The sequence below is a fragment of the Podarcis muralis genome, chromosome 11 (genome assembly GCF_964188315.1).
Source record: "Podarcis muralis chromosome 11, rPodMur119.hap1.1, whole genome shotgun sequence".
Taxonomy (NCBI): Eukaryota; Metazoa; Chordata; class Lepidosauria; order Squamata; family Lacertidae; genus Podarcis; species Podarcis muralis.
The window spans coordinates 23,953,901-23,981,650 of record NC_135665.1 but is presented as its reverse complement, the minus strand read 5'-3'; the positions used below and the strand labels follow the sequence as shown (position 1 = coordinate 23,981,650).

Sequence of the window (27,750 nt, the reverse complement as noted above, 5' to 3'; positions counted from 1 at the left end):
TTCGCCTTCCGAAACGTTCGGAAACAAAAGTCTGGCTCCTAATTGGCTGTAGGAAGCTCCTGCAGCCAATCAGAAGTCACGGAAGCCCCGTGGGATGTTCACTTTCCAAAGAATGTTCGCAAACAAACCAGAACACTCACTTCCAGGTTTGTGGCGTCCAGGAGCCAAATTGTTCGACTCACAAGGCGTTTGGGATCCAAGGTACAACTGAATGCCCTCAAAGGCTAAACCAGCAAATAACTTCTGTGTGTATCTCATGTGTGAATCAGGCTACTTGTATACGTAGTGGGATTACTGTAAAAGAAACTCGCTCTCAGTAGGACTGTATAATCCTAGTAAAAGTCCAGCCAACAGCCAGTTCCTTTAATGACCGTGACACTACTGTCTCCCGGTGGCCAAGTAGATGTAATCAAATGTCACGAGAAAGCAAGCACACTGGGCAAGGCGAGTGGAAGAAGGAGGAGACTGAGAGAAAATGACAGAGAGCAGAAGGGTTAAGGAGAAGCAGGAGGAAAGGAGATACAACAGCCATTATGATAAAGCACCTCACATATTTCAATAAACCACACAAAAGACATTGAGCAAAACAAAAACAGACACACACAAGCTTAACATTAGTACGGCATTCATAAATCAGTGAAGTTTAGAGCCAAGGGAGCCAGCTTTGTGTTCATGAATTATTTGCAACATATTCAATTACTAAAAAATGTGGGAAGCAGCACAGATCATGACTTCCATATATAATCCTAGACATTCGTCTCCAGTATTGAATTCCTGGGAGAAACCATCATCCCTGCACAGATACTCAACGCTATGAAAAAATATATTGGAGTGGCTAAATAAAAATCAGAAAGCTTGCTCATGGTTTTAAGCACATACTGTACATGTTAATTCTAATGGAAGTATTACACTTATGCTACTGCAGCTTTCTGGTTAGAGTATTATTTAACATACAGCAACATAAGAACATGAAAATGTTAAGTATTTTCTCCAACGGATTCAAAGGCATTGTCTTCCTATCAATAATGAAACTCAAAAGCATTCACTTGCAAAGCAAGTACCAATAAACACAGAATATAGATACAATACTGTTGCTGTAAAAAACTCGCACACACACTCAAAACCAGCCAAAATCCAAACAACCACCTGGTCTACTGCCCCAGAAATGTATTGCTGGAGAGCTCAACCTTGGCTTTAAGTCCCAGCTCTGGTACTAGTGTGTTCTCAGCATTCATTTCTAAAGCTGCCTTAGCTGGCAGTATCTGTGCCAGGGGCAGTAGCAGGGTCACAGTCTGTGCCAAAAACCCACAGGGCACTCCAAGGCACTGGAATGTGCAGGAGCCAATGAATCAGTGTAACAATGCACACATTTTGTATTTTAAGGGATGCTACCTGTTAAGCTAGGCAAAGTTAGATCGCTGTCTTTCTTGCCAAGCATAACATTCTGTTCTCATCTGCAACAGCACAAGCCACTGTCAGTGTCACCATGGCTGACACAGTTTATGAAGACCAGGCTGCACAACCATCATCCTAAGAATGCCAGTGAGAATAACAGAATGAAAAGTAACCGTGCCGTTGGTCTACTTCTGTACACGGGTGGACCAAAGTAACATGTAATGGATTAACAGAAAGAAACCACAGCGCTCAGGTAATGTAAAAATGGATCCTTGGAAATTAGTTTGATACAATATACAAATGTGTTTAGGATTACAGTGCAAGAGACCCATCCGAATTATGGCAAGTTTTTAGGAGTTCATTCATTGAGTCATTTACTCATGATGAAGGTCAGGCTTGAGTGTTGTCCACAACTGCTACTATACTGATGCCAAGATGCAGTTTTTATTCTGTTATTTTTAACTTGCAATAGGTGTCAAGCCATTCAGTCTAAACAGGATGTGCCTTCAGGTCACACCAAGACAGAACTAAGCACTCAACCAACCAGAACGCTGTATTCCATGTAATAGCAGTGCTGGGCAGAATTAAGAGTTTTGGCAAAGAATTCTGAAGCAGACTCCCATCACTTAGGGGAAAAAAGTGTCTGGTGTCTTTACACTGAACTCTCAGTTATCATCCAAGGCAATTATTCATTTCTCTTACAAAATATAGGCTTACAAATAAAATATGGAAGCACCACTGACTGAATCTTGGCCACCCTCTCCTCCACCTCCCAGACCAATTTCTTATCCCTTTGTCCAGCCTTGCCAAGATGCCAATTTGTCCCTTGCATTTCAGGTTTATGTCTGATGCCTTTTCTAACTGCACAAAAGCCAGAAATACTAACTCTATAAATAAACACAATCCATGTAGCTTTCATCTTCCTGCAGAATATGCTATATGAAGAAGCTATAAAGCAAACAAGCAATAAAACAATTCAAGACTGCATATCCAAAACTGACCATTTAAATGATTTTTGATATGGCATTAAAAATCTGTACTCTTGTGACAGATTTTAAAGCATTTCTGAGAGACAGTGGTATGCCCCGTGGCATTTTAGTAGTCATCAGATCTGGAGAGTTACAATGAGGTGCAGCATAGTGTGAAGGTTGACTTGGAAGTAAGTCTCGGATACTTCAATGGTACTTACTCCTGAATAAGCGTGCACAAGATTTTAGTCTTAGTCATAAAATATCGGCATGCACTCAGAAATCTGACAGAAAAGAGAATACAAATTTGGAACAACTTAAGATAAACAGTGCAATACTGGCCCAGCAAGAAAAAAAACAAGAAACACTTATCAGGACTTATTTCTTCCACCACCAGGTAAAATTGTATGCATTTAAACCAAGTGTGCCTTAATACAAATCAACTGTGTCACATGATTTCTTGCTGAAGCTGCTGTCTTAATATTTTATTTTATTTCCCATTCTAAATTAGCTGCCATCTGCTTGATTTCAACGGGGATCTCACTCTGCTTGTTTTACCTACTGCAGAAAGGAATGCTGTGTTGAAAATGCTGCACTCCGGAGGTGGGGGAAAGGATTCCTTGCAGCAGGATGCCAAGTTGGGGGGGGGGGGGAGAGAGAAAGAGGCGGACCTCTGTACAGTTGCAATCGTTTGCCCTTTACCACGTAATCCTTACAATTCAAATCTCACATCATTTCCTGGGCAGCACTGCAAGTTTGAACAAGGGCACATTCACCCATTAATGTTTAATTGCATTGCCTTCCAGAGTGGATAACCCTCCCCTGCCCCCCCGCAAAAAGGGAGACACTCTATTCGGAAAACAAAACCCAAGAAGCGTGGGGGAAAAACACACACAAGGACATTTAATAAAGCGGCTTACCTCGTTCAGTTCTGCGGAGGAGTCATTCCCATATTTCATGGCAACTCCAGAATTCATGATTAGACTTTCCAGGGCTTGGCTGCTTTCTATGGATTTTAAGGTTTCCAAGCTCTCCTCCAGAAGATTCAACACCCCCTCCGTCTCTGAGCTTTTCCTGTCTTGCACATTTTGCTCTAGACAGCCATTTTCACTCAACATTTAGATAGCCTTAAAAAAAAAATTAACAATGCACAGGGTTCTCCTAAAGAGGCAAAAAAAAAAGGGGGGGAGGGAAGAGCTGGTTGCCGTTTCACAAACAATCCATCGCTGCAAGATACTCATTTAAACACTGCAGAGAGTGCACGGCCAGACAGGAGTGCAGACGAGCCGTAACGATCTCTCTCCTGGCTACTAAAAACTGCCTGGGAGAGCTGGGCTTCCGTCTTATGTCTTCATTCTCCCCTCGCAGCTAGATCGTGGCGGGGGGGGGGGGGGAAGCATCTCCCAAATGAGTTCAGCGCATCTGAAAAAAATTTGGGAGCCCCATAGGCACTCGCAGCATCCAAACCCACTCAAAGAGCGCTGGTTAGATCCGATCGGGAGGTGGAGGACAGAACAGGACACAAGACGCAACGAGCTGCTCGCTCCAAAGTTTCCCCTTTCCAAGGGAGCCTGGAGTTGTAAGTGGTTTATGATCAAACACAGCTGTCTTGCTGCTGGCTACAGGGTGCATGGAAGAGGCGGTACGAAAGGGAGGAGGGACTGAGAGAATGGGGAGGGGGGGAGGAAGGAAGGAAAGCAGCACACATGCTACAGAAAGCTCACTTTGGAATTGCAAGCGTCCTTTCCAGAATTCTGTGTGCTAATTGCAAGTTGCTGTGTTCCAAAGTGCAAAGCAAACCATATAAAGCAGAGGGAGAAGCCACCTAGGTGACCTTGCTGCAAGTTCTTTATTTCCCCATTAAATGAACTTCCCCCTTTTGTGATTCAGAAGGAAGCTTCCAAATAAAAATTTAACAGGTATTTAGGGCAGATCTTACTGGAATTTCCAAGTGCTTCCGTGCTGCTTTCTTCACATGAAGCCAAAGGCTTAAAACACAATTATTATTTTTTTAATGACTTGCGAGGTAAGCAAGCACTCGGAAGCAGGAAACAGTGTGAAATCTGCCTTCCGTTCAAAACCCCAATTCCTACAGAAAGCAGCTCTGAAAACCTAAACATTATTTTGATAGACTGCTGGTGTGTGTGTGTGTGTGTGTGTGTGTGTGTGTGTGTGGTGTTCAGAGATCCAGTTGATTTGATTTACTGGTTTATAAAGGTTTCTTCACCCTTCTTTACAAGAAGTTCCCCCAAACATGTTTCACGTGAGCTACGGTAAGTACTTTTCTGTGCACCAAAAAAGGCAAAAGTAAATGGTTTTTAAAATACATGGTGGTCTTGAAGCCACCCCTTTTGTGCTTTGATTTTAGTGCAAATGAAAAACATACTTCTCAAAATCAAACAAACCAAGTTCTTACTTGGTCGTGAGCCTTTAAGCGCAGGGAAACCAAAATAACACAATCATCAAAATACAACACCAAATGCATAAAATTGTAGCATCTGACTCTCCCTCTTCCAACCTGATTGCACTATTCATCTTGGAAATTCACAGGGAGAGAAAAATCCAAAATATAGGGAAAGCAAAGTAAGATATTTTATTTGGTATATTATACACTGTCCTATGTGTGCTGCCTAGGTACTAGACAGTTGCAGCAAGTTGCAAAATACACAAAAAGCAATAAGGTCAGCATCATATATTACTTCTTTTAAAAAGAGGCTGTCACACACACACCCAGCAGCAAGTAGCATCATAATGCTTTATAAAAAGTCATAAACATGGGTGCGTCCCTCCTTTTGCTAGAGTCAAATGATAGGGTGAGAGTATCAGTACACGGACTTATCTTACGCAAAGGAATTGCACGCTTTAATTTCCTGTAGACTATCACCCGTCTCCTATGAAAAAGGCACACGCTGGATGGAAAATTAAATCGCCATAACTCTAATTTTATTTAAATGAAAAAAACATATAGTATTAACATCTGCTAGAATTTGTTTTTACATTACTATTTCAGTAAAACTTTGACGAAAAACAGATACTGACCATCACCACCCTAAACAGAGATACTTGTATGTAAAGGTAAAGGTAAAGGGACCCCTGACCATTAGGTCCAGTCGTGACTGACTCTGGGGTTGCGGCGCTCATCTCACTTTACTGGCCGAGGGAGCCAGCGTACAGCTTCCAGGTCATGTGGCCAGCATGACTAAGCCGCTTCTGGTGAACCAGAGCAGCACACGGAAACACCATTTAACTTCCCGCCGAAGCGGTACCTATTTATCTACTTGCATGCTTTTGAACTGCTAGGTTGGCAGGAGCAGGGGCCGAGCAACGGGAGCTCACCCCGTCGCGGGGATTCGAACCGCCGACCTTCTGATCGGCAAGTCCTAGGCTCTGTGGTTTAACCCACAGCACCACCCGCGTCCCTATACATGATGTAGGCATGCCCTATTTCTATGGAAATGCTGACAAACCTAAGCTATTTGCATAAGTTGCATGTAGCAATAGTTCAACGTATCTACAGAAAGAAACCATGAAATTCACCTCTTTCACAACATCTGCACTTCGTAGGCCTATCCACTACAATCCCAAAGTCTCATTCTTGATCAGTCCCTATCTGTCCAGACCTTGTTAGGATACATGTAAAATCTGTAAAAAAAAAAATTTGCCCCTTGTATTTATGCTTAAATGCAATAAATCACATTCACCGCTTTACTGCCCATTGACCCAATTTGGATAAAACTGTTTGGAGCTCTTCGCAATCCCTTTTTGTCTAAACCACCCTGAACTATTTCATGTCAGCAAAACTTCACCACCTCACTGCTCACCTCTAGATCATTAACGCACAAGTTAAGAAACACAGGTCCCAATACTGATCCTTCGAGGGATCCACTTTCTACATCTCTTCATTGGAAGAACTGCACATTTATTCCTGTTCCTGATCCAGCTGCAAAGCATGGAATGGCAGGGAAAGGGCAGACAAGAGAATTCTTAATTTTGCACTCCAGGACTGAAGTAGTAGTACATCTAAAGCAGTGTATGTGCCATAAGACCATTAAGTCCAAGGTCTAAAATTAACTAGCTGCGCCATTGCTTAAAGGATGTCCCAGTACATTATGCAACACAGAGCTTCCTTTTCATCTGGTTTGTTATGGACTTGCTAGAGGAAAAACAGCTTGCCTCTGGAGGAAACCACAACTATTTTCCTGCTAGTGTCCTAAAGACTCACCAGGTCTTCCTGATCCTGACAAATCTCACTTCCTGGTTTTAAGCTCAGTCTTACTGTAAGTCTGCATCAACAGCTAGAAGACCTCATATCTGACCATATAATCATAGTATTTGGGCCTACATTCAGGTTGTTTTCCTATTCATTCGTCAGGTTCCAAACCTTTTCCCGAGCCTAATGACTGAAGTGGTGACCTTCACCCAATATCGTGTCACTGGACCTAACCAGATAGCACCGAAATCTTATTTGAACGCAGAAAGTAAAAACATAGGAGTGGTGTAGACAAAGGGAAATAGATGTTTGACTGAAGAAAGCACCTTAGTATCTGAAAGGCAACCATTAATCATCATGGAGAGCCAGGTCCTGAGAGATCCATCTGCTGAAGTGGAAAATAGCTTTTCCTTAAAGTATGCTACATAAATATAAAGACAAGTCAATTAAGGAATTCAGTTTTCATCATTATGTACTATATGCATTATGAACGTTTAACAAATATCAAAGTCCAAGATGCATAAGATGCTACCTGTTTGGTTCAATTTAATTAATATTTATCATTAACAGTTCATTAGAAATAGAGTTAAACACAAATCAATGTTAATTATGAAGTACCCATATTTTGAAATTGCTCATACTGTATTGCCAATGTAATTTAAGACTGCACTCTTCATAGGCACGTACAAGAGTTGGTATTCAGCTTGTTGTAAACTTTATTGAAGGACACGGGTGGCGCTGTGGGTAAAAGCCTCAGCGCCTAGGGCTTGCCAATCGAAAGGTCGGCGGTTCGAATCCCCGCGGCGGGGTGCGCTCCCGTTGTTTGGTCCCAGCGCCTGCCAACCTAGCAGTTCGAAAGCACCCCTGGGTGCAAGTAGATAAATAGGGACCGCTTACTAGCGGGAAGGTAAATGGCGCTGGCTCGCCAGATGCAGCTTTGTCACGCTGGCCACGTGACCCGGAAGTGTCTCCGGACAGCGCTGGCCCCCGGCCTATAGAGTGAGATGGGCGCACAACCCTAGAGTCTGTCAAGACTGGCCCGAACGGGCAGGGGTACCTTTACCTTTACCTTAAACTTTATTGAGTTCTGTCTAAGCACTCAACAATGTAATTTGAGCAATATTCCAACACATGTATCAACACCATATGTGCCAGTGTCAATGGCTTACACTTCTAGGAACAGAACATTAGGTTTCTGATGGGGGGGGGCACAGATAGCAATCACATGTATTCACCAAAACAATGTTTTTCTCTTGTTAGTAAGAATTAGTTTTGATTCTAATGAAACTCAGAGAACCTCCATATATTCAGTTCAGTGACCATGTATTATCCTTGTTCTTCCTGAAGTGGGGTGTCCACAAGGTATGAATGGAGAAGTGGTCACAGTAAGAGAAGATCTTTGCCAATTAAAGACACTACTACCCATGGAGAAAAGGGGTTTAAAATCCTTACAACAGGCACATCAGTTATGAGGAACCAACATGTGTGTTTCATTGAGTTTTTCCATTAGTGCTCACTGGAAGGACAGATCGTGAAGCTGAGGCTCCAGTACTTTGGCCACCTCATGAGAAGAGAAGACTCCCTGGAGAAGACACTGATGCTGGGAAAGATGGAGGGCACAAGGAGAAGGGGGCGACAGAGGACGAGATGGTTGGATAGTGTTTTCGAGGTTACCAGCATGAGTTTGACCAAACTGCGGGAGGTAGTGGAGGACAGAGGTGCCTGGCGTGCTCTGGTCCATGGGGTCACGAAGAGTCGGACACGACTAAACGACTAAACAACAACAAAATCCTTTCCTGATTACCACTTGCAAGTATTTTGAAAGGAAAAGCTGCAAACTACAGGTCTCTCATAAAGGCCGTGCACTGTCCAGAGTACAGTAACTCTCAACAGAAAGTAAGCCTCAGGGCCTTGGAAAATAAAACAGAAAAGTAAAATATAAGGGTGGGAAATCCCATTACACTAACTGCACTTCACTCAGTTTCCTGGCCACTCTGGCACACTTGAAATACTAAATCTACTTAAAATGTCATGTCTCTGCCTAAGTTAATCTGCTTCACAGTTGGTATTAGTTTCCCTTTTCCAATATTTCATGCCACCAAACCGTTTATTAATCTGCCAAAATTAGTCCGTCCATTTCATTCTGAAATTATCTGGTATCTGTTGGACCACCACCTGTTAACAGTGCCTCAGAAAATGAGGTAGAATGGCAAAACACTTCCCAGAGAAACAGAGCAGGATTTTTGTGTCCTCTCTTGTAAGAATTTAAAAACTATGTTTCCCTTAGTTTATTCTTTTTATCCTTTTCATTCCTTAAAATGTATCCTTTTTGTGCAGTGCAATTATTATTGACATCTGTTAAGTTTCTCAGATTCTTGGTATGCCAACTTTTATGTATTTTAGCCTTCTCTTTCCCCCTTTTTAATAACACGAAATCCATCATATTGGCAGATACATTTAGTCAGTGGAGTGGTACCAGCTGGGTACTATCCAGTACCCTTTAGATTTTGTTCATTCAACAAATCTGATTGCAGTTTCTAAGTGGTTTACCAGAAAGATTAACATTATCAATAAAATCCATTGAATTCATTTAAAGGTAAGTAATATTAACAATGCAAAAGACACACACATCTACATCTCTGGATACAATGATAGATGTGGGGTTGCTACCCATTAGACACATGCAGTCAAGCTCTGACCAAACAGTTGGTTCATTTAAGCACCCTTGCACCCATGTGGGTAAGTGGTTCTCATGCTGACAGAAGAACATCTACAATGACCTTAGTTTACATGATTTCACAGATGATCTCTCAACTCCTTCCCTTATGTTTTCTCTCTTTTACCGCTTGAATCGATACGTCCTCAAGTCATGGTGTCTGCTCCAGGAAGTACACTGGGCTTAAGGATGTGAGCACAACAAAATAACCACCTCCCTACTTTTTAGCACAAAAATGCACCCCTCCACCTTCTCTCTCTGGCCCCTTCTTGCGCACAAACACACACACACCACAGCATCTTGTTTGCAATGCCAATAAAGCCATGAAGTTCATCTTCTTTTGCCTGATCATATACACCGCTTTAAGTATAGAAATATGAATACCTAGCACCGAAAATTAGAACCTTTTGTTTTAACTTAAAGGAATTCACTTGGGCATATCAACCAGATTACATAACAAACTATCCACAGAACAGCAATTGCACTTCCTGAAATTGGAATTGCTTATTTTGATTGCTTCCCACAAGGATGAAAGGAGTATCTTACCAATACGCAGCACTATGGCCATAATCATAATCTGTCTCCCTGCTGTGGAAATAGCAATGGGCTTTTGTCCTTTAAAATGAAGCAATCGCAGTGAAAGGGTTTTTCCATAAAAATGAAGAAAAGAACCACTCTTCTCAAAGGATATTTTCCTACTTCAAAACTAAAATTATTAACAACAGCTGGATCGCTAGCTAGCTTTTTAGTTAAGAACCAAAAACAACTGAGATCTGTATGAACAACTACAGGAAGCATTTTGCCCCAACCGAAAGCCATTATCCTACGTGTAAAAGTTACAGAGGCAAAGTTTTCAATTTTCTGAGCTATACCACTGGTTCAGTTTGCTAAAGTGCTGTATTTTTCACTCTGTAAGACGCACCCGACCATAAGACACACCTAGTTTTTAGAGGAGGAGAATAAGAAAAGCTAGCAAGAGCTGCGGACATGCTCGCTCGGCGTGGATCTTTAAAGGCAGAGCGGCTCTTGCTGGCTTTTCCGGGAGGTGGAGAAGGGACTGACGGGCTGCCCTCCATCCCTTCTCCCACCTCCCAGAAAAGCCAGAGCACCTCTTGTTCTGCTGCCTTCCTAGTGAAGCGGGAAGCCCTTATGGAGTCCCTTCCATCCCTCATCCTGCTTCGCTGGGAAGCCAGCAGAACAAGAGGCGCTGCACAGCTCTCACTCTTGCTCTGCTGGGTTCAGCAATAGCTGCGCATCACCTCTTCAGTGAAGTGGGAGGAGGAATGGAAGGGGCTCCAAAAGGGCTCCCTTCCATTCCTCCTCCCGCTTCGCTGGGAAGCCAGCAGAACAAGAGGCGCTGCGCAGCTCTCGCTCTTGCTCTGCTGGCTTCAGTGATAGCTGCGCAGCCTGCATTTGTTCCATAAGATGCACACACATTTCCCCTTACTTTTTAAGAGGAAAAAAATATACCGTATTTTTTGCACCATAACACTCACTTTTTTCCTCCTAGAAAGGGTATATTAATGTGCTCCAATGGAGTTATCTGCTAGACATTCTAAAGAGAAAAGATGCTAGGTTAAGAGAGCTTGAAATGATGATCAAAGAGATCAGTATGAATAAATCAGTATAGCAAAAAGCTTTTGAGATTGTTGGCTTGACAAAGAATTTTACAATTTCCATCTTGTTGTTTAGATCCTCATGTCCTGAAAAGAAACAACACTGAGGTTTTTTTTTTATTGTATATATAGAGAGAGGGAGAAAGAGAGAGAGCCTCAAGAGTTAGAGCAATCCTATGCATGTCTGCCAACAGAAGTCCCATTGGATTCTATGGGGCTTACTCTAAGGTAAGTCAGCACCTCTCAAAAACAGCTAATGTGCATTCTTTAAAGCAATGGTAGCTGTGATTGTGCACCAACCCAAACCTTTTCGCACCCACGCACAAAAGAAAATATAGCAGCAGCCAAAGGCATTCTTATTTCATATGAAAACAGTACTTAATTGGATTTTTGAAATATTCAACATACCTCTACAGAAGCCAACAGAGTGCAACACTTCTGCATGCAATTGAGCACCAGATTTAGGCTGGGAGGAAGCTTAAGTGGACAATTTAAGTAGACTGAGCTTCGCTACAACCTGAGGAATGCTCTTGTTAGGGGTGGGGGACTGTAAATGCAAACCTGCCTCACAGCTTCATTTTTAGACTATATTGTAGGGCTATTCTAAGCACCTCTCTCAAGTGTTCAGGCCTTACACTCCCCCACTTCCTCAGACTACATACTGTAAGTGAACTCTACTCACAGCATGGAAAATTTGAACGCAATAAAATGTGTAAAGTGATCTTTTTTAAAAAAATGTTTTCTTAAAACTTGCCTTTGCCAATGCACAGTACAAAAGAGAACAATGACTGTAGGACCAGAATCTGCACAGCTCCACCCAGTTCACATTTTCAGTCAGAGAAGGTGACTCACTTTTCTTGGAAGTCCACCCTGTGTCCAATTCCTGAAGTATGTACACCAATTCCTTCCCTGCTTTCTCTTTATAGTAGCATCGACTATCCAGCCTCTTTTGAGAGCCTGTAAAATTTCTTTACAACTGATCCACTACAGTTAAGCACCACACATAAACATTATGCTCTGTCTTCCTTAGACATATATCAGGAGAGGTGAAAATAAAGCTTTGTGTGCCTGGGGGATAAAAATTCTGTGATGCACATAAATTAAGTACAGTTTCCCTATACAGTACTTATTTTGCCAAACTAGTTCTGCTTCTTATTGTCATTGGCAGGACAAGGAACATGTCCTGTCTCTTCCCTGGAAATCTTCCTGTGAGTCTCTATTTCTTTTATGCAGGCTATCCAAAAATACACTTCTCTAGACAGTGATGTGGGACTGCAAATGCTGAGAAAAATATTCTTGTGCTTTTTTTTTTGGCATGGTAAATTTCCTGTTTCCCAAGTTCATTAGTAACAATGAATTCTGTGATTCTATGAATGGATGTCCATTGCAGATACAGCATTAAGAAAGCTTGGCAGTTTCAAAAGGTTTATCGTCGTTTACTAAATAAACAGGTGAAATTAGAACATTCTCTAGGTCAGGGGTAGCCAACGTGATGCTCTCCGTATCAGTCACAACCTCCCATCAGCCACAGCCATCAAGGATAATGGTAGAGGATTATAGTAGGTGCTTGTCCAAAACATCTGGAGAGCACCACCAGGCTGGTCCACCAGTGAGGCAAAGGGAAACAGCTGCCTCAGGTAAGACGACACTGCCCCTTTTGTCTCATGGCAAAACAGGCCACCACATTGATTGCCTTTGTTCTAGGGACTACAACTCCCTTCATCTCTAGCTAGCAGGACCAGTGGTCATGCAATAATGGGAACAGTAGTCCAAAAGCAGCTGGAGACCCAAGTTTGGGAAACACTGCTCTATGGTATCAGAAATTTATCTGATGCAAACTATCCTAATTTGCAAAGGGGGGGCAGATTAAAATCCCCAATTCAGTCCCCTCCCCAGAAAACCAACATTGTTGTCTCCAGATGATCCACAATCAAATTAAAGAAACGGCCCACATGCTTAAAACCTTTTTTTAAAAAAGTTATACGCAGTACCAAATTCCGTACTTTTTCTGTGCTTAGATGAATTGCAGAATACAAAACAGCACTCTTGCTAAGCGAGATACAATTTTTAAAAGTGCACTTGCACTTTCCCCCAGTAACAGGAGCACTTGCTTAAATCAGATCAATTCTTAGTCAATATCTTGCAAATAACTGGATGTTTAGCTAAAGCAGTTGTTTTGGGAGGCTGTGATCATTCAAACCCCTTCTACTTTGTGCATTCTAAAGAGCTTATATGCTACTGGGTAGGAAACATGAAAAGCCCACATGCAACCTGAAACATAAAACCTGCACATAAAACCTGAAGTTTACAACCGCAACTGAAAGCGTGCACAAAAATCACTACTTGCTTATCTCCATCCACATGTGTACATTATAGACACGCTCAGCTTGGTACCATGTATGTTCTTTAACAACACAAATTACAACATCAATCCATCCGCAAATGCTGGTCAAGCACCACTGTTTTCTTTGATGAAAGTTGCATTACTTCCCTATAATGGAAAAACCTCAATACCATAGCAGAGATTCAATTAAAAGCCTCAGTTAAGAGCATCTGTTATATAAATTTTAAAAAGGCTGTCGGAACAAATGCGCCTTTTACAGCGCTCTGAACCTGCCATTCTGAGCTCTGATCAACCACAAAGGCAGAGAATGACAGGTTGACCTTTCAAGCATAGCACACAAATATACTACTATCAAACATTTTTGAAATACACTTTGATGTAGTAATCTACCACTGATGTAGAATTGGCAACCATCTGCTAAAGTAGCGAGTCCTCCAAGTTGTTTAATATTTTCTCATACTCATCTGTATTTCTTTCATGATCTATTTAAGTTGAGGAGATAGAAATACGACATCTTAAAACCACGCAGATGAGTCCTGGGCAAAGCATGTCCACTTTGAATCTTTCCTAGAAAAAAACTCTGAATAAAACAACGGGGGTGAGCAAGAGTCACATAAACACAATGCATGAACCTATTTTACCTGATTCCCAGCACCAAGCTAACAAGAAAACTTTCAATGCAAATAATCACTTTTATCCAAGTTTTATCCGAGTCTGGAAAGATCAAATTATCTTCCCAGAGCCACAAACAGCTGCCCATGTACTTGGCTGGACATTGTAGCTTAAGACTGTAAGTACTTCTCAAAGAGGCAGGGACAGTTTTGTATCTTAAGCCTATTTGCTAAATCCATATTCCTATAATCAATTTTCGTTTAGCCGAAGCATTTACTTGCTAATTCAAATCTGATGAAGTGGAACTACAAGTGCATATAAGAGAGCAATCTCTGAAAGAGGCATTATATTAAACCGGTATTCCGTATTCCTCTGCAGTTTCTAGTTGCCCTTTTTATTTTGTTATTAGTGCAGTTATATCTGTGGTGATGGGAAAGAGTTATGGGCAGATGGCACAAGTGTACGATAGCATATCATACATGACACTAACTGAATGAGAGCTGGGGGTGTAGGTACATACACATTTATGTTGCCCTTGGTCGGGGCAGACTATGACAATATGGCACCCTAAGTGAGGCCAACAAAAGGCCGCCCTCCAAATATTTATTTTCATTCCTTTCTTCCCTTCTGCGCCCTCTTGGCTCGGTGACCTGTGCAGGAGAACCACTTGCACCACCCTAAATCCAGCATTGCCTTGGTCTTTCTTGGACATTATAGAACACAACTAGAAACATGGGCTACCTTGAAAGGCAGGTGCATTTTCCCACTGGAACAAATGACAACAAAAACCAGATCCTATCATCCCTGCCAGCTTTGTATATGGGTAATGATTCACAGAAGATAAAACCACAGGCTCATGTGAATTACAAGAGTTTCAGTTCAACTCTGTCACAAAATTCAGTTATGGAGTATAAACACCCAAGAATATATGCTAATTGTACGGATGCTTCCACACGCAAGGCCTACAGATTCATTTGCAACCTCTCACTCCCTGCTGGAGACAGAATTCATATCTATCATTATTGTGACAAAACCTTAAGATTTCTTTCTTGGGCAACTGCTATTGGAACAGGATTTTATTTGATGCTCCTGCTCTGGCCAAATCTATTATAAAATAGGCACAGGCTACCCCCCATGTTTTGAGGGACGCAGGTGCTGCTGTGGTGTAAACCACTGAGCTTTGGGCTTGCCGATCAGAAGGTCAGCGGTTTAAATCCCCGTGACAGGGTGAGCTCCTGTTGTTTGGTCCCTGTTCCTGCCAACCTAGCAGTTTGAAAGCTCATAGGTACCGCTCTCGCGGGAAGGTAAACACCATTTCCGTGCACTGCTCTGGCTTCGCTGACCACATGACCCGGAAAAACTGTCTGCGGACAAACTTCTGCTCTCTCAGCCAGTAAAGCAAGATGAGCGCCGCAACGCCAGAGACGTTTGTAACTGGACTTAACTGTCAGGGGTCCTTTACCTTTCCCCCCCAAACCACCCATGTTATTTCACAAGGCCGTACATCCTACAATGGTTATGTGATGAGTGATAGGGATGCTGCACTTACAGCTGCCAGTTTTCCAAACACGACTGGCTTACACCCTTGAGGCAAACAATAAACATTACTAGCAACGAGAGAGGAAAACCTATGTATGGCATGGGTGTTGTGAAGTTTTACTTAGCCGATATCAATGCTTATTTAATATGAATATTTATTTCAAATAGGCCACAGAGCATGCATATACTTCTACCTGGAGAAATATTAAAAGTTGTAGAGCTAAGTATACCAACGCCATACCAGACAGGTGTTATACTGGACAGGGTATTTGAAGACCGAGTTAGATAGCAAAGGTGGCAAATCCATTCAAGACTCTCTGGCTGCCAAAGACAAGGAAAGGGAACCTGTGGCCTTCCAAATGATGCTAGACTACAATTCCCATCATCCTTGGCCTCTACTAGCTGGTGCAGATGGAACTCCAACAGTATCTGGAGGGTCACAGGTTCCCCAGTTCTTGTTTATGAGACAGGCAGACAAGATAGGGAGATGGGCTATCAGTAAAGCAAAGACTCTGTGCCAGCCAGCAAATGGGTGGAGCTCATCCCTGAGCTCTGAGATAGTTAGCAGAGAGAAAGCAGAGTGGAGAGTTTAGGATTGCAGTTGGGGATGGTGTGGGCTGGAGGAAAATAGTTGCCATCTGTTAAATGCAGCAAGCCAGAGAGAAAGTCAGAGCCATGGCTGGTGTCTTTCTAAATCCTAAATTGTGCCTATGGAGGAAGCAAGACCCTCCTGGAATGTAATGCTGGGAATCCCTCTATTGTAGGCTCAGGTTATATATGTGTATAACTAAACCATAAAGCAGAGACATCACCTTGCCAACAAAGGTCCGTATAGTTAAAGCTATGGTTTTCCCAGTAGTGATGTATGGAAGTGAGAGCTGGACCATAAAGAAGGCTCATTGCCGAAGAATTGATGCTTTTGAATTATGGTGTTGGAGGAGACTCTTGAGAGTCCCATGGACTGCAAGAAGATCAAACGTATCCATTCTTAAGGAAATCAGCCCTGAGTGCTCACTGGAAGGACAGATCCTGAAGCTGAGGCTCCAATACTTTGGCCACCTCATGAGAAGAGAAGAGTCCCTGGAAAAGACCCTGATGTTGGGAAAGATGGAGGGCACAAGGAGAAGGGGATGACAGAGGATGAGATGGTTGGACAGTGTCCTCGAAGCTACCAGCATGAGTTTGACTAAACTGCGGGAGGCAGTGGAAGACAGGAGTGCCTGGCGTGCTCTGGTTCATGGGGTCACGAAGACTCGGACACAACTAAACGACTAAACAACAACAACAACAACAACAACAAAACCATATATCCTAAAGACACCACAGTCTCTGCTGTACCTCATTTTGTGAAAGGAAACACAGACCCTAGGTAAAGCGTGCCTGGAACTCCCTGGAATCTCACACCGCTCAGAGATTGGGGGGGGGGGGCGGGTAACAATAGTCTTTCACATAAAATGGAAACATTATTCATGGCTATATTCTCTAAAGTCAGAGCACAGACTATGAGCTTGCAATGGGAGAGAACAGCATTATTCTGTTACAGTTCAACAGAGTATGTCTTTGCAATAAAATACTTACACAAACAAGGAAGTTCACATCTTATATCCTACAGAATGGCTTCCAACAGAAAGAAGCAAGGTTGAGTGTTATGCCATTTCTGCTTGCAGTTTACTGGCTTGCGAAGCCAGGTCAAATATAAATGGCATACAATGGAACAAACACAATTTTGATATTGCTGAAGTGACACAAAGTGCTTTAACGTACGATTAGATTGGAAAAAACAACAGAGATTGGATTAAGAACGATTAATGAACACAAATAAAACCAAGATTAGAAAAAAACCAAGAAGCCAGATGAAAGAATCAACGGTATATGTAAATAGCAAGGAAGTCAACTCAGATGAAAGGTTTTACTACTCCAAGAGCATGGCAGCATGCTCAAGCGATTTTAGCAGGCTGCTAGATGAGAAAAGTAAATACAGCTTTTGCACACATACTCACAAAGCATTTGTAGGAAAAGCAAATACAAGCTTAAGAAAGGCAAGCAGATCCTAGGCAAGCGAACACAATGCTTCACTTTTAAACTACTGTATAAAACAATGGCTCAGTTCGTAACATAATACTAAGCCAAACCATGGCTTACTGCAAACGTGTGGGCTCCTAGAAAGGAGATCACAGCCCGCTTTCCTCCTCCAGTCCTGCTGCTGCTGCTGTAGACCAAACAGCTTGTGAGAAAGACGACAAACCATCAGCCCTCATTCCAACAGTAAGCTAAGGCAAACCATAGTTCCATTCGCAGCAGCCCACAGCAGGACCAAAGCGGCTGCAAATCAAAAGAACCTAGAGGTCAACCAGAAAATGTATATTTGATTTCATGGAAAGTGCCTGTTTCTATAATCTATCAGTGACGAAGTGTGGTATTTGCCAAAAATATCAGCTGCAGTTAGTATGCACCCTATTACGTAACTATGTAGAGCAATAAAGAAGTAAAAAACTAACTAACTAACTACCAAGGAGATACCAGATATGGAGGATGCTTGTACTGCAGTCTTAATAAGGACATGTGAAACATGTTTTAAAATCCAGATGCTTATCCAATGCACCAGTGGCACCAGATGCCCAAACAGGACTTTACACTGATGAAGAAACTTGCACAGCTTTTTGTTTTTGTTTTTTACCTCCCGGCCAAGTGTGAGATTATGATTTCTGCATAGGCATTGGGGCTTGCAAGCTCCCCCCACCCCCATAGCAACTTATCTAAAGGCAAGTCACTGCTGAAATTTGGGAGCTGAAGGCATTTAAAACCCTCAACAGAGCAAAAGGAATTTGCAGTAAGAAAAGTAATAAGGACACCCCACTATGCACACTCACAAGCCATTGTGTATGCATGTATTTTATCTTCAAGTTGCCGCCCACCAACAGGTTTAGCAGTTTGAGGTTCAACTCACCAGGATGTTTTCTATGGGAGATTAGGGGAGATTGCATCTATGCTAAAGATTCATTGTTCATCGTCACACAGCTGTTTAAAACATTATTTATTGTTTAAAGCAGTGAGAAACAGAGTTTCAATGCCCCAATGTTTATTCCAGATGCTGGGGAGGGGGGAAAATATTTAACACTGGTCTCAGCTCAACGCCAATCATGCAATACAGTATTCAATTCCTACTTAATTCCACTTTTTAAAACATGGTGTGCTCCCAAGATGTCAAGGCCAGCAGGAAGGCAGTCTCTAAACAGCTGCATTTTCAAAGAATGAAAAATTAAATTCAGTTTGCCTTTTTTTAAAACACACACACACACCGACGACAACAACCGTGGTACAGAATGAAAGCACTCAGACTACAGAGAAAAAGATAATGTGTTTTTAAGTTCCTAAAAATGGCACTGCAAAGTAATCACCATCCAAACATCACATTATTGCCATAAACATACACCAAGGCTGGAGTAACGTTTTTCAGCAATCATCTCCACAACAGAGTAAAAACTACACACTTATTTTTCTAGTGCTTGAACATTCTCTAGGCATTGCATAACCTTTAAAAAGCAATACAGTCTCTACCTGCAGGCTCAGAATCTTATAGGCAGACTTAAGAATAAAAGGGAGGAGGAGGGAATAGGATAGCTGGCAAATTCAGGCACGAATGCTTAATACGGTTACATAAATGTTTGACCAGGTGAAATGGCCGTTGAAAGAGGCACCTTCTGAGAGTGGAAGAACCAAATGGTTGCTTGTCCTAGCCAAGTCAATTGCAGAGAATCATGCCTTCTCAACTCTCCCTCTTCTGTAGCCAGATTTCCAAACACGAAATAAATGGCAGCTTGGAATACCCATGTGTTAAGACATATTCTTGCTTGCCAATCTCACTCTTTTTGAAAATTTAAACCGTTAAAGGCATTTTGAATGCAGAGGCACAAACAATTGTGAACCAAGTCTTCAAATGCATTTTAGGCTTAGCATTCGATTTTTATGTAAATGATCCACGCAAACTCCAGTAGGATGGACAATGCAAAGCCCAGACAAAATTAGATCCTGGCACAAGGACACACAGCCTGCTTACTAATTATTCCTTTATAAAAGCACTGTCTGTGGACTGTTCAATTTTTATTTTTTTTCCCAGAGTAAAAGAATCCCAATTGGTCTTTCACAGGAAATTCAAGGGAAACAAATTCAAATCAGATGTCAAGCAATCCTCCCCCTCCGGCCAGTGATGAAAAAGTCCATTAAGCAAGATTCCAGAAATAAGTCACATGCCATTTTAAAGGAAACACTGTATTAAATCATACACAAGAAGAGACTGATGGACTGAACAGGCTGTATATTTTTGTATACATGAAATATGTTTGTATGGAAAACAAAAACAAATGCTTTTTGTACATGTAGATGAGTCACCAAGATATTCATGCTTCTCACAACTCTTAAGTCATATGAAGTTTTGAAGGCACTTTTTTTTAAGAAGGGGACTGTAACTAGTAATTTATAATATCATTTTATTTACAAATATATAAGCTGAACAAGAGTAAGATGGGAGCAGGGAAGACAACGACCCAGATATGCTCATAATTCACTTCTCCAAAGCAAAAGGCAGCAGACTTCTGCACATTTCTTACCTATTTCTTATCAAATCCCACCTTGAGTAATAGGTGACCTTCAATTTCCAGTAGACAGGAATAGCTACGCCAAAAGACACTGTGCAAATTGGTTTTAAATTTTGTTTTAAAACTGTGAGAGGGGGATTCTATTTTCATTATTTTGTGAGCTGACCAGTATTAAAGGACAGGATAAGAAATGTATTAAATTACATAAGTATATAATCCTATGCATGTTTACTCAGGATAAAGTTGCACTGAGATCAGAAAGTCACAGCCTTAATAGCAGCAACAGGACGAGAAATCCCAGTCCAGTGGTCAACAGCCACCACAGAGCTTAAAGCTTCCTGACAAGCGAGCTGCCACTCATCTCAGCTAAGGCCACAGCTCTAAGTATGGGTGAAGCAAAATGCACAAGCAAAACTTCTCCTTCCATTCAATGTATAGAGGTTCCTGAACACACAAGGTCTAGAGCAATGCAACACAGCAAAACAAATACCTTCATAGGAAGAGCCCTGAAGTATTTTAAAATGTTAATGGTGCAAATAAAGTTGAACTATATGTTCCAAAATATTGGCACTGCTAGATCCCATTTCCTCCCAACAGAGCAAATGTACTACAACTTATTAAGTTATGGCTGCTTTCTGAAGAACATCCATAACGGAGTATGTTCCTTAGATCCATTTGTTTGCCCCTCTACTAATGGCTGACATCTGCTGGTGCCAGTTTTTAGTTTGGGAATTTAAACAAATAACGCCTCTTGGAAATAGGTGAAATAATTGATGACTAGAGAAATATGCTGAACATGAAATAAAATTCTGTATTTGTATGTTTTAAAAGATTATTAAAACCCAGCAATACCTACATTTGCTGGGCGTTTAACATACCAACTGTTACTTTGTGGTGATTTCAATTACTTATTTCAGGTACACACTATGTTTCTTGATTCTTTACACTAGAAGGAATTAATGAGGTAACATAGGAAGAGGCTTAACTGTCTAAGAATGCCCCCTGCCAGCCACTCAGAGAAATACACTGAGGGAATGTTTACCTAAACAGAATGGGAAATGAAAATGAACTCTAATCAAACCAAGAAATAAAAGCACTGAAGGATTAAAAGTACATAGTAAAGGTAAAGGTACCCCTGCCCGTACGGGCCAGTCTTGACAGACTCTAGGGTTGTGCGCTCATCTCACTCTAGAGGCCGGGAGCCAGCGCTGTCCGCAGACACTTCCGGGTCACGTGGCCAGCGTGGCGAAGCTACTCTGGTGAGCCAGAGCCGCACACGGAAACGCCGTTTACCTTCCCGCTAGTAAGCGGTCCCTATTTATCTACTTGCACTTCGACGTGCTTTCGAACTGCAAGGTTGGCAGGCGCTGGGCCCGAGCAGCGGGAGCGCACCCCGCCACGGGGATTCGTGGGGTTTTACCCACAGCGCCACCCGCGTCCCAAACGCAGGTTTTAAAACAAAAAGTACATACCCTCCAACATTTCTGCAATGAAAAGAGGGACGTCCCATTCCATAATGATAATTTTACTATTTCTTCTTCTTCTTCTTTTTCTTTGGCGTTCCCTCCTAGCCGAGTAAGATTGTCTTCTATAAACACGGTGTTAACAATGAGTCCGTAAGTGACTGTGGAGGCCAATTCTGGATCCACACTTCCTTCCACAGTGAGGACATTGGTTTCCAGGCGGGAGTTGATCACGGTGTGGATTTGCCAAGCATGCCTTCTTCTTAGCATGTTTCTCCCTTGCATCCTGATTTTGAGTGTCTTCAAAGCGCATGACACTAAAGGCTGTTCTCCAACTGGAGCGCTCACAGGCAAGTGTTTCCCAGTTGTCTGTGTTTATACTACATTTTTTTATATTTTCCTTGATACCCACTCCCCCACACACATCTTAATGGGTTGCCCCAGCCACTCTGAGCGGCTTCCAACACATATAGAAACGTAATAAAACATTTAAAAAATTTAAAACTTCCCTATTCAGGATTGCCTTCAGACGGCTCGGGGGTCAGATAACTCCATAGCCTCCAACATCTTAAGGAAACAGGCACATCCTAAAGAAAAGCAGGACATTCTGGGATCAAATCAGAAACCAGGACAGCTTCTCAAAATCAGGAAAATAGGGACAGTTGGAAGGTCTGAAAGTAATTCAAAGGAGCAGAACGACTTATACAGTACCTATAAAAATAGTTTGACTGCAATCACGAAACACTTTATATTGCAATATTGTAATAATACACACTGCACAAGAAGCTTTTGATCTTTCCAATTTCCATCCTATTCAAGGAGATCAGGGAAGCACACATTAAATTGTTTCATGGTATGAGATTGTAGGCAATGGTATGAGATGTGACTGGTACAAAGTCAGCATTTATGACTAATCAGGGATTCAAACTCAGGTCTCACTGATTCAGGCTTGCCAGATTTCACTCACACACAAACACACACACAAAACTGTTATCACATACAGGTACACACTATGTGAAGGCAGGCAGGCTAGTAAAACATTGTGGGGCCTGGTAAGGTTTTTCCTGTTGCTAGTTACATATAAGCAATATCTGATCCACATCTACAGTGTTTGGTTTTCAGTTCAGGGCACTGCATATGCCTTAAATAGACAAATGGTAACCCATTATTTCAGTGTGAGGAGACCATTAATGTTCTTTTGGGCAGCCATCCAAAATCAATTTGCATTGCAGCTTGAAATAAATTTAACCCCCAGTGATAAGTCTTGATTTCTGTTTTTAGTGCGGATAAAAGCTACTTGTATAAGCTGAAGTAATCAATCACAATCCAAGTTAGACTGGTTATAAATAGTAGGCATTCGAGTTTCAATGTGACAAAGAGAAAACACAGTTAACTGGAAAAGAGGCCCACCTTGGCACCACTGAATACAGTGGTACCTTGGGTTAAGTATTTAATTCGTTCCGGAGGTCTGTTCTTAACCTGAAGCACCACTTTACCTAATGGGGCCTCCTGCTGCCGCCGGAGAACGATTTCTGTTCTCATCCTGAAGCAAAGTTCTTAACCCGAGGTACTATTTCTGGGTTAGCGGAGTCTGTAACCTGAAGTTCTTGACCCGAGGTACCACTGTATAGGAATTTGCAGGCAAGATGAATTTCCATTTCTCAATAGTGTTGGGATGGCAGCAGTCTGAGAATAAAGATGGGAAGGGCACTCCTGGAAAAGCTAGCTTTGCTCAGGGGTTACCTACCATCTGCAAAAACATATTCCCAAATAGCGTAGGAAGAGAAAATATGGTTCTTGTAGGCGATTTCCAAACCTAATTTTGCTCATTTAGATCTTTAAGGTCCTTCACAGCTTTAGTGTCACCCAGATGCCACCTCTGGGTGACTCCTACCCCCAACCCCACTGGTGCTGGTGCATGGCTACTGTCTTTTTTATCATTATGTGAGAACCTTGTTTCAGGAGTTTTAATTCTGTTTTTATCCTGTTAATTCATTTTAGCCCTCTTTTAATTCTGAGTTCCATACTACGCTGTGGCATCATATTTCATTATTATTTAGTTGCTGTATTTTAACGCTTGTTTTACATCAAGAACCTTTAGTTTCAAGAGAGAAGAGATGTGTAAACACAGACAAACAAAAATGTGACTCTCCAAATGTTGTTCGGCTACAACTCCCATTAAATAAGACACTTGTGGCTTGGATTATAAAATTTAAGGAGACCTGGGCAGATCACTGAACCTCAGTAGCTATGCTAGCATGTGAAGGAGGATTGGAAACTAAAGTCTTGGGGGCCAATGAGGTGCGAATTCTGCCTGCTGATGCAGAAATCAAACTGGAAGGAAAGAGAGAGATACGTGTGCTCCGCTCTCTGAGCTAACTCTGTATTAGAAGATGTTGTGTGGCCAGTGGCTACATGGTTCTGGGAAAGAATGGCGTAGTCAGGGTCCAAACTGCACAAGTAGAAAAGGCTCCCCACTTCAGACCTTTGCCCCTCAAAAGATGGCATGTTGGAGTCTGCGCCGCTAGCTACATCTAGCAGACCTTTGCCTCTCCAACTCCCAGCACCATCTAGTTTTGTTTGTTTACATAAAGGGAAACTTCATTTCAAAGGCAGGTCCATATACACTTCCTCTCACACATGCATCTCTCTCTCTCTCTCTCTCTCTCTCTCTCTCTCTCTCTCACACACACACACACACACACACACACACACACACACACCCTTACAAAAACTCACGAGTGAGCATCTGCATTCTCATACACGTAAGGCACACACTTTAGCGTCCACAAGAAGTCATACAGAAAAATGGACACACAGCCTCTGTCTCAATGGCAAGCACATTCATTTATTTGAAACATTTCTTATCCGCTCTTCGCTGCATATGCAACTCCATGGGCTCTTACCCTTTAAAACAAATTGAGATACATCCTACAAGTACTATGAACAAGGCAGATACTTACAAGCAGCCAACTAAAATAAACACCAGCAATAGCGCTATCGTCCATCAAAAGTCTGAACAAATTTGCACACAGGCACTCTTGTTTCTCATTCATACAATTGAATGCAGCACACTTTCTTGTGGGACTTTTTGCGGCTTCGCCTACCTGTTATGTGTACATATACACGTTCTTGTTCACCTGGCCTCTCTTCATCCAACAGATGTATGCCAACACTCTCTTGCCGTCACACTCTCACTCAGCTATAAGCGTGTGTGCATGCACTCACAAACACACCCTCAGGCACCTTCTCACTCACATATTCACATACCCCTGCTAACTTTCTTTTCTCTCTCACCTTCAGGTGCATAATTTCATGTGCATTCTCTCTCTCTTACATCTGCACAAACTCTCTTGCTCAGTCACATGTTCTCAACGTTGAATACATATGGAATCAGACACTCTTTCTTTGCAGATTTTTACCCATGCAGGACTTTTGTGTCCTCCTCCTCTCTCCTGACTCTTCCATGCACCCTCTTTCCTACATGCACACACTCCTGAATTCATACACATTCGGCCACCCCTTCTCCTTCCCTCATATGCTTGCCCTCTGTCCAGCACACATAAAAACTCTTACAGATCCTCCTGCTCTATCACATTGCAAATTCCTTTTGAGAAAGTTACCAATGGGCACAATCTAGCTAAGCTTCGTTTAGACAATGGAATGGGACCTGGTCATGATGAATGTACACTCCTGTACTAAAAGCTCCTTAAGTAAAATACAAACAAACAAAACAGTAAAATATCATCATCATCACCAATATGCCACCAATGAGACTGGGTTACCCCAGCCACTCTGGGCGGCCCCCAAGTAATGCAACTAACAAAATATTAAACATGCATGAATCAATAGCAACCAAACAAACGAGAATGTTTAAAGTATTAGGACTTAAGGAAAACAGGGAAAAGATGGGTGCATCCTACAAAATTGTGAAAAAAGTGTGCTGTAAATAAACCAAACACAAATCCAAATGTTAGAGAGATTATAATATATATCAGACTAGCACAGAGGAGGTGAAGAGGAGTTGGTGTAAATCAGGAGTGGCTAACATGTTGTAGGATTCCCAGCTTCAGCTAGCATATCAAGTGGTCAGGAATGTTGGGTGGTGTAGCTCAGCAATGTCTTAAAGACAATAGCTTAGCCATCCCTGGTGTACATGAAATCATCCCCCCAGGTACTACTATATTAATCTACCTCAAAAACCAAGTCTGAAGCACACTACTTCCAAATTTCCACAATAAGGCACACCACAGCAAGGGATATGACACTTTTCCCCAGTCCTCAGTAGCTAAACAGCAGGTAGGGAGCACAATGAGCATGTAGGGTTGGCTTCCTCTCATGGAAGGATGTAGCACACCTGAAGTTGTGGCATTACCAACTCCCTCGCCAAGCCCTGGCCATCTAAAACCAGCTGTGGAAGTTCGGCTTCGCAACAAACCCTCATCAAAAAAGCAGCAGCTCCCCTTTGGGCAATGCCTTCATAGTATTGCTTAACTCACTCTTTTCCATATACCATTACTTTCCAATCCATTGCCTGGCAAGCAACGCACATTCATTCTTTAATTTTTACAGTCTGTACAAACTGAGGAGCAAGATTCCAAAAGCTCGACCTGCTCAGCTGGTAACGACAACAACTCCTCTTAGGATTTCCTTAAACGGAATTGAGAATGTCTTCTCTGTAGTGAGAGTGTATCAGGTTTGCACCCCAAGGAATTTTCAGAATGCAGTTTCAAGAAAACAAAAACAAAACCAATAAATAATAGACTGATTTTTCCTTCTGTACTATTCTGGCATAAAGACTTGCACACGGGCTAATTTAAATTTCTAAACGGATTTTACATGCTAGTTTTTTTTAGTAGTCAAATTTGAATAAATCATAGAAGCACAACCAAATAAGTTATGGAAACAAGATGTTTTTGAATACCAATCCTCAACAACAAAGCAAGTGCTGGGGACTGATTATTTACAAAAATAAAAATTTAATGATGTTCTCTCAGATGAAAACAGCCACCTGGTGTTTTCCTATGGACTATGATTTAAAGTATTAATTACTATCTGAGTTGGGGGGAGGGGAAAACACAAAAAATCAAGACTTTTCAGTGAACTAAAAGTGTACTCACAGTGTTGGCAAGTTCCAGGTAACTTCCTCCAACTGAATTACTAAAATTGGAAGCTTGTGTAAGAAGTCTCTGCACTGCAACTTGTTGATTCATGGCATTGCCTCCATAGTCCAAGAATTTCTGCAGAGTTGAACGACTGTGCAAGTCAGGGCTCTGAAGGTCTCTAGCTCCAGAATCATATTCCCAACTTTCTCTAGCTCCCGAGAGGGTACCTGGGGAAAAGGGGGGGAAGGCTAGTTTATTAGAAGGAAGTGAACAGTCCAATTCCACATCTTCTCCACTTGCGTGATCACAGTAGTTGAGATCTTGAGGCAACCTCCATGATAGTACCTTCCTTCCTTCCAATCTCTTCCCAAACCTCACATTTTCACTGGAGTTCTTGAGACAAGGCCCTGGTCCTCAGCCCCTACTGAAATTAAATACATCTATGTAATCTGAATGCATGGTCTTTCCCTGCTTAATTTCATTTCCACCAGCCAAACTCCTGGGCTGAATATGATAATTTAAGTTTCCTTTGCTCCCTTTTTTTCAGGGGCCTGTCTTCTTGCTGCTAATTTGTAATGCCCCGTGCACATGATTGATAGTCTATTAATAATAATTCCACCCTTTGGTCACAAAGGCATTCCAGAACCAATGACTCTTCCAAGAAGACCAACGCTACACCATATGAATCTTCTACAGTGGTACCTTGGGTTACATAAGCTTCAGGTTACAGACTCCGCTAACCCAGAAATATTACCTTGGGTTAAGAACTTTGCTTCAGGATGAGAAGAGAAATCATGCACCGTTGGAGGCGATAAGTGTGAAGAAAGTCAATATGACGGAGTTGGGTGACATATGAGAAGTTAATGTGTAAAAGTGTAGGAAAATGGAAAATGAGATCATTTGAAGAAGTTAAGGACTATGTGAATGACTGGCTGCATTATTTTCAAATTAATGAGATGTTTAGAAAAGATTTAAATCAGAGGGGTTTTGCTGACAAAGAATCAAAATTTCAGACAGAAATATTGAATAATGATTATAAGAATTTAGCAAAAATGTATAAGATATTACTGGAATGGTGTACGAAGGATGAGGAGGTAAAATCAGTTATGATCGACTGGGCCAAAGACTTTGGAAAGATGGTTTAAGATTCACTGCATGCACAGTTATAAAAGAAAATGTTATGAAAA

The 27,750-nt window shown here is 41.9% G+C and overlaps 1 protein-coding gene across 3 annotated transcripts in view; it reads right to left on the bottom strand.

The window, feature by feature from the left end:
• The window catches only part of MCC (MCC regulator of Wnt signaling pathway), a 207,950-nt gene that overhangs the window by 141,808 nt on the left and 38,392 nt on the right, over positions 1-27,750 (bottom strand). For 2 of the 3 annotated variants that reach the window (XM_028749466.2, XM_077936126.1), the window contains one exon: positions 26,579-26,790. In XM_028749466.2, the coding sequence (XP_028605299.2) occupies positions 26,579-26,790 (212 nt within the window). Of the gene's footprint in view, positions 1-3,283; positions 3,972-26,578; positions 26,791-27,750 lie in introns of those variants that run through there. The other variant, XM_028749468.2, reaches the window with a different exon arrangement.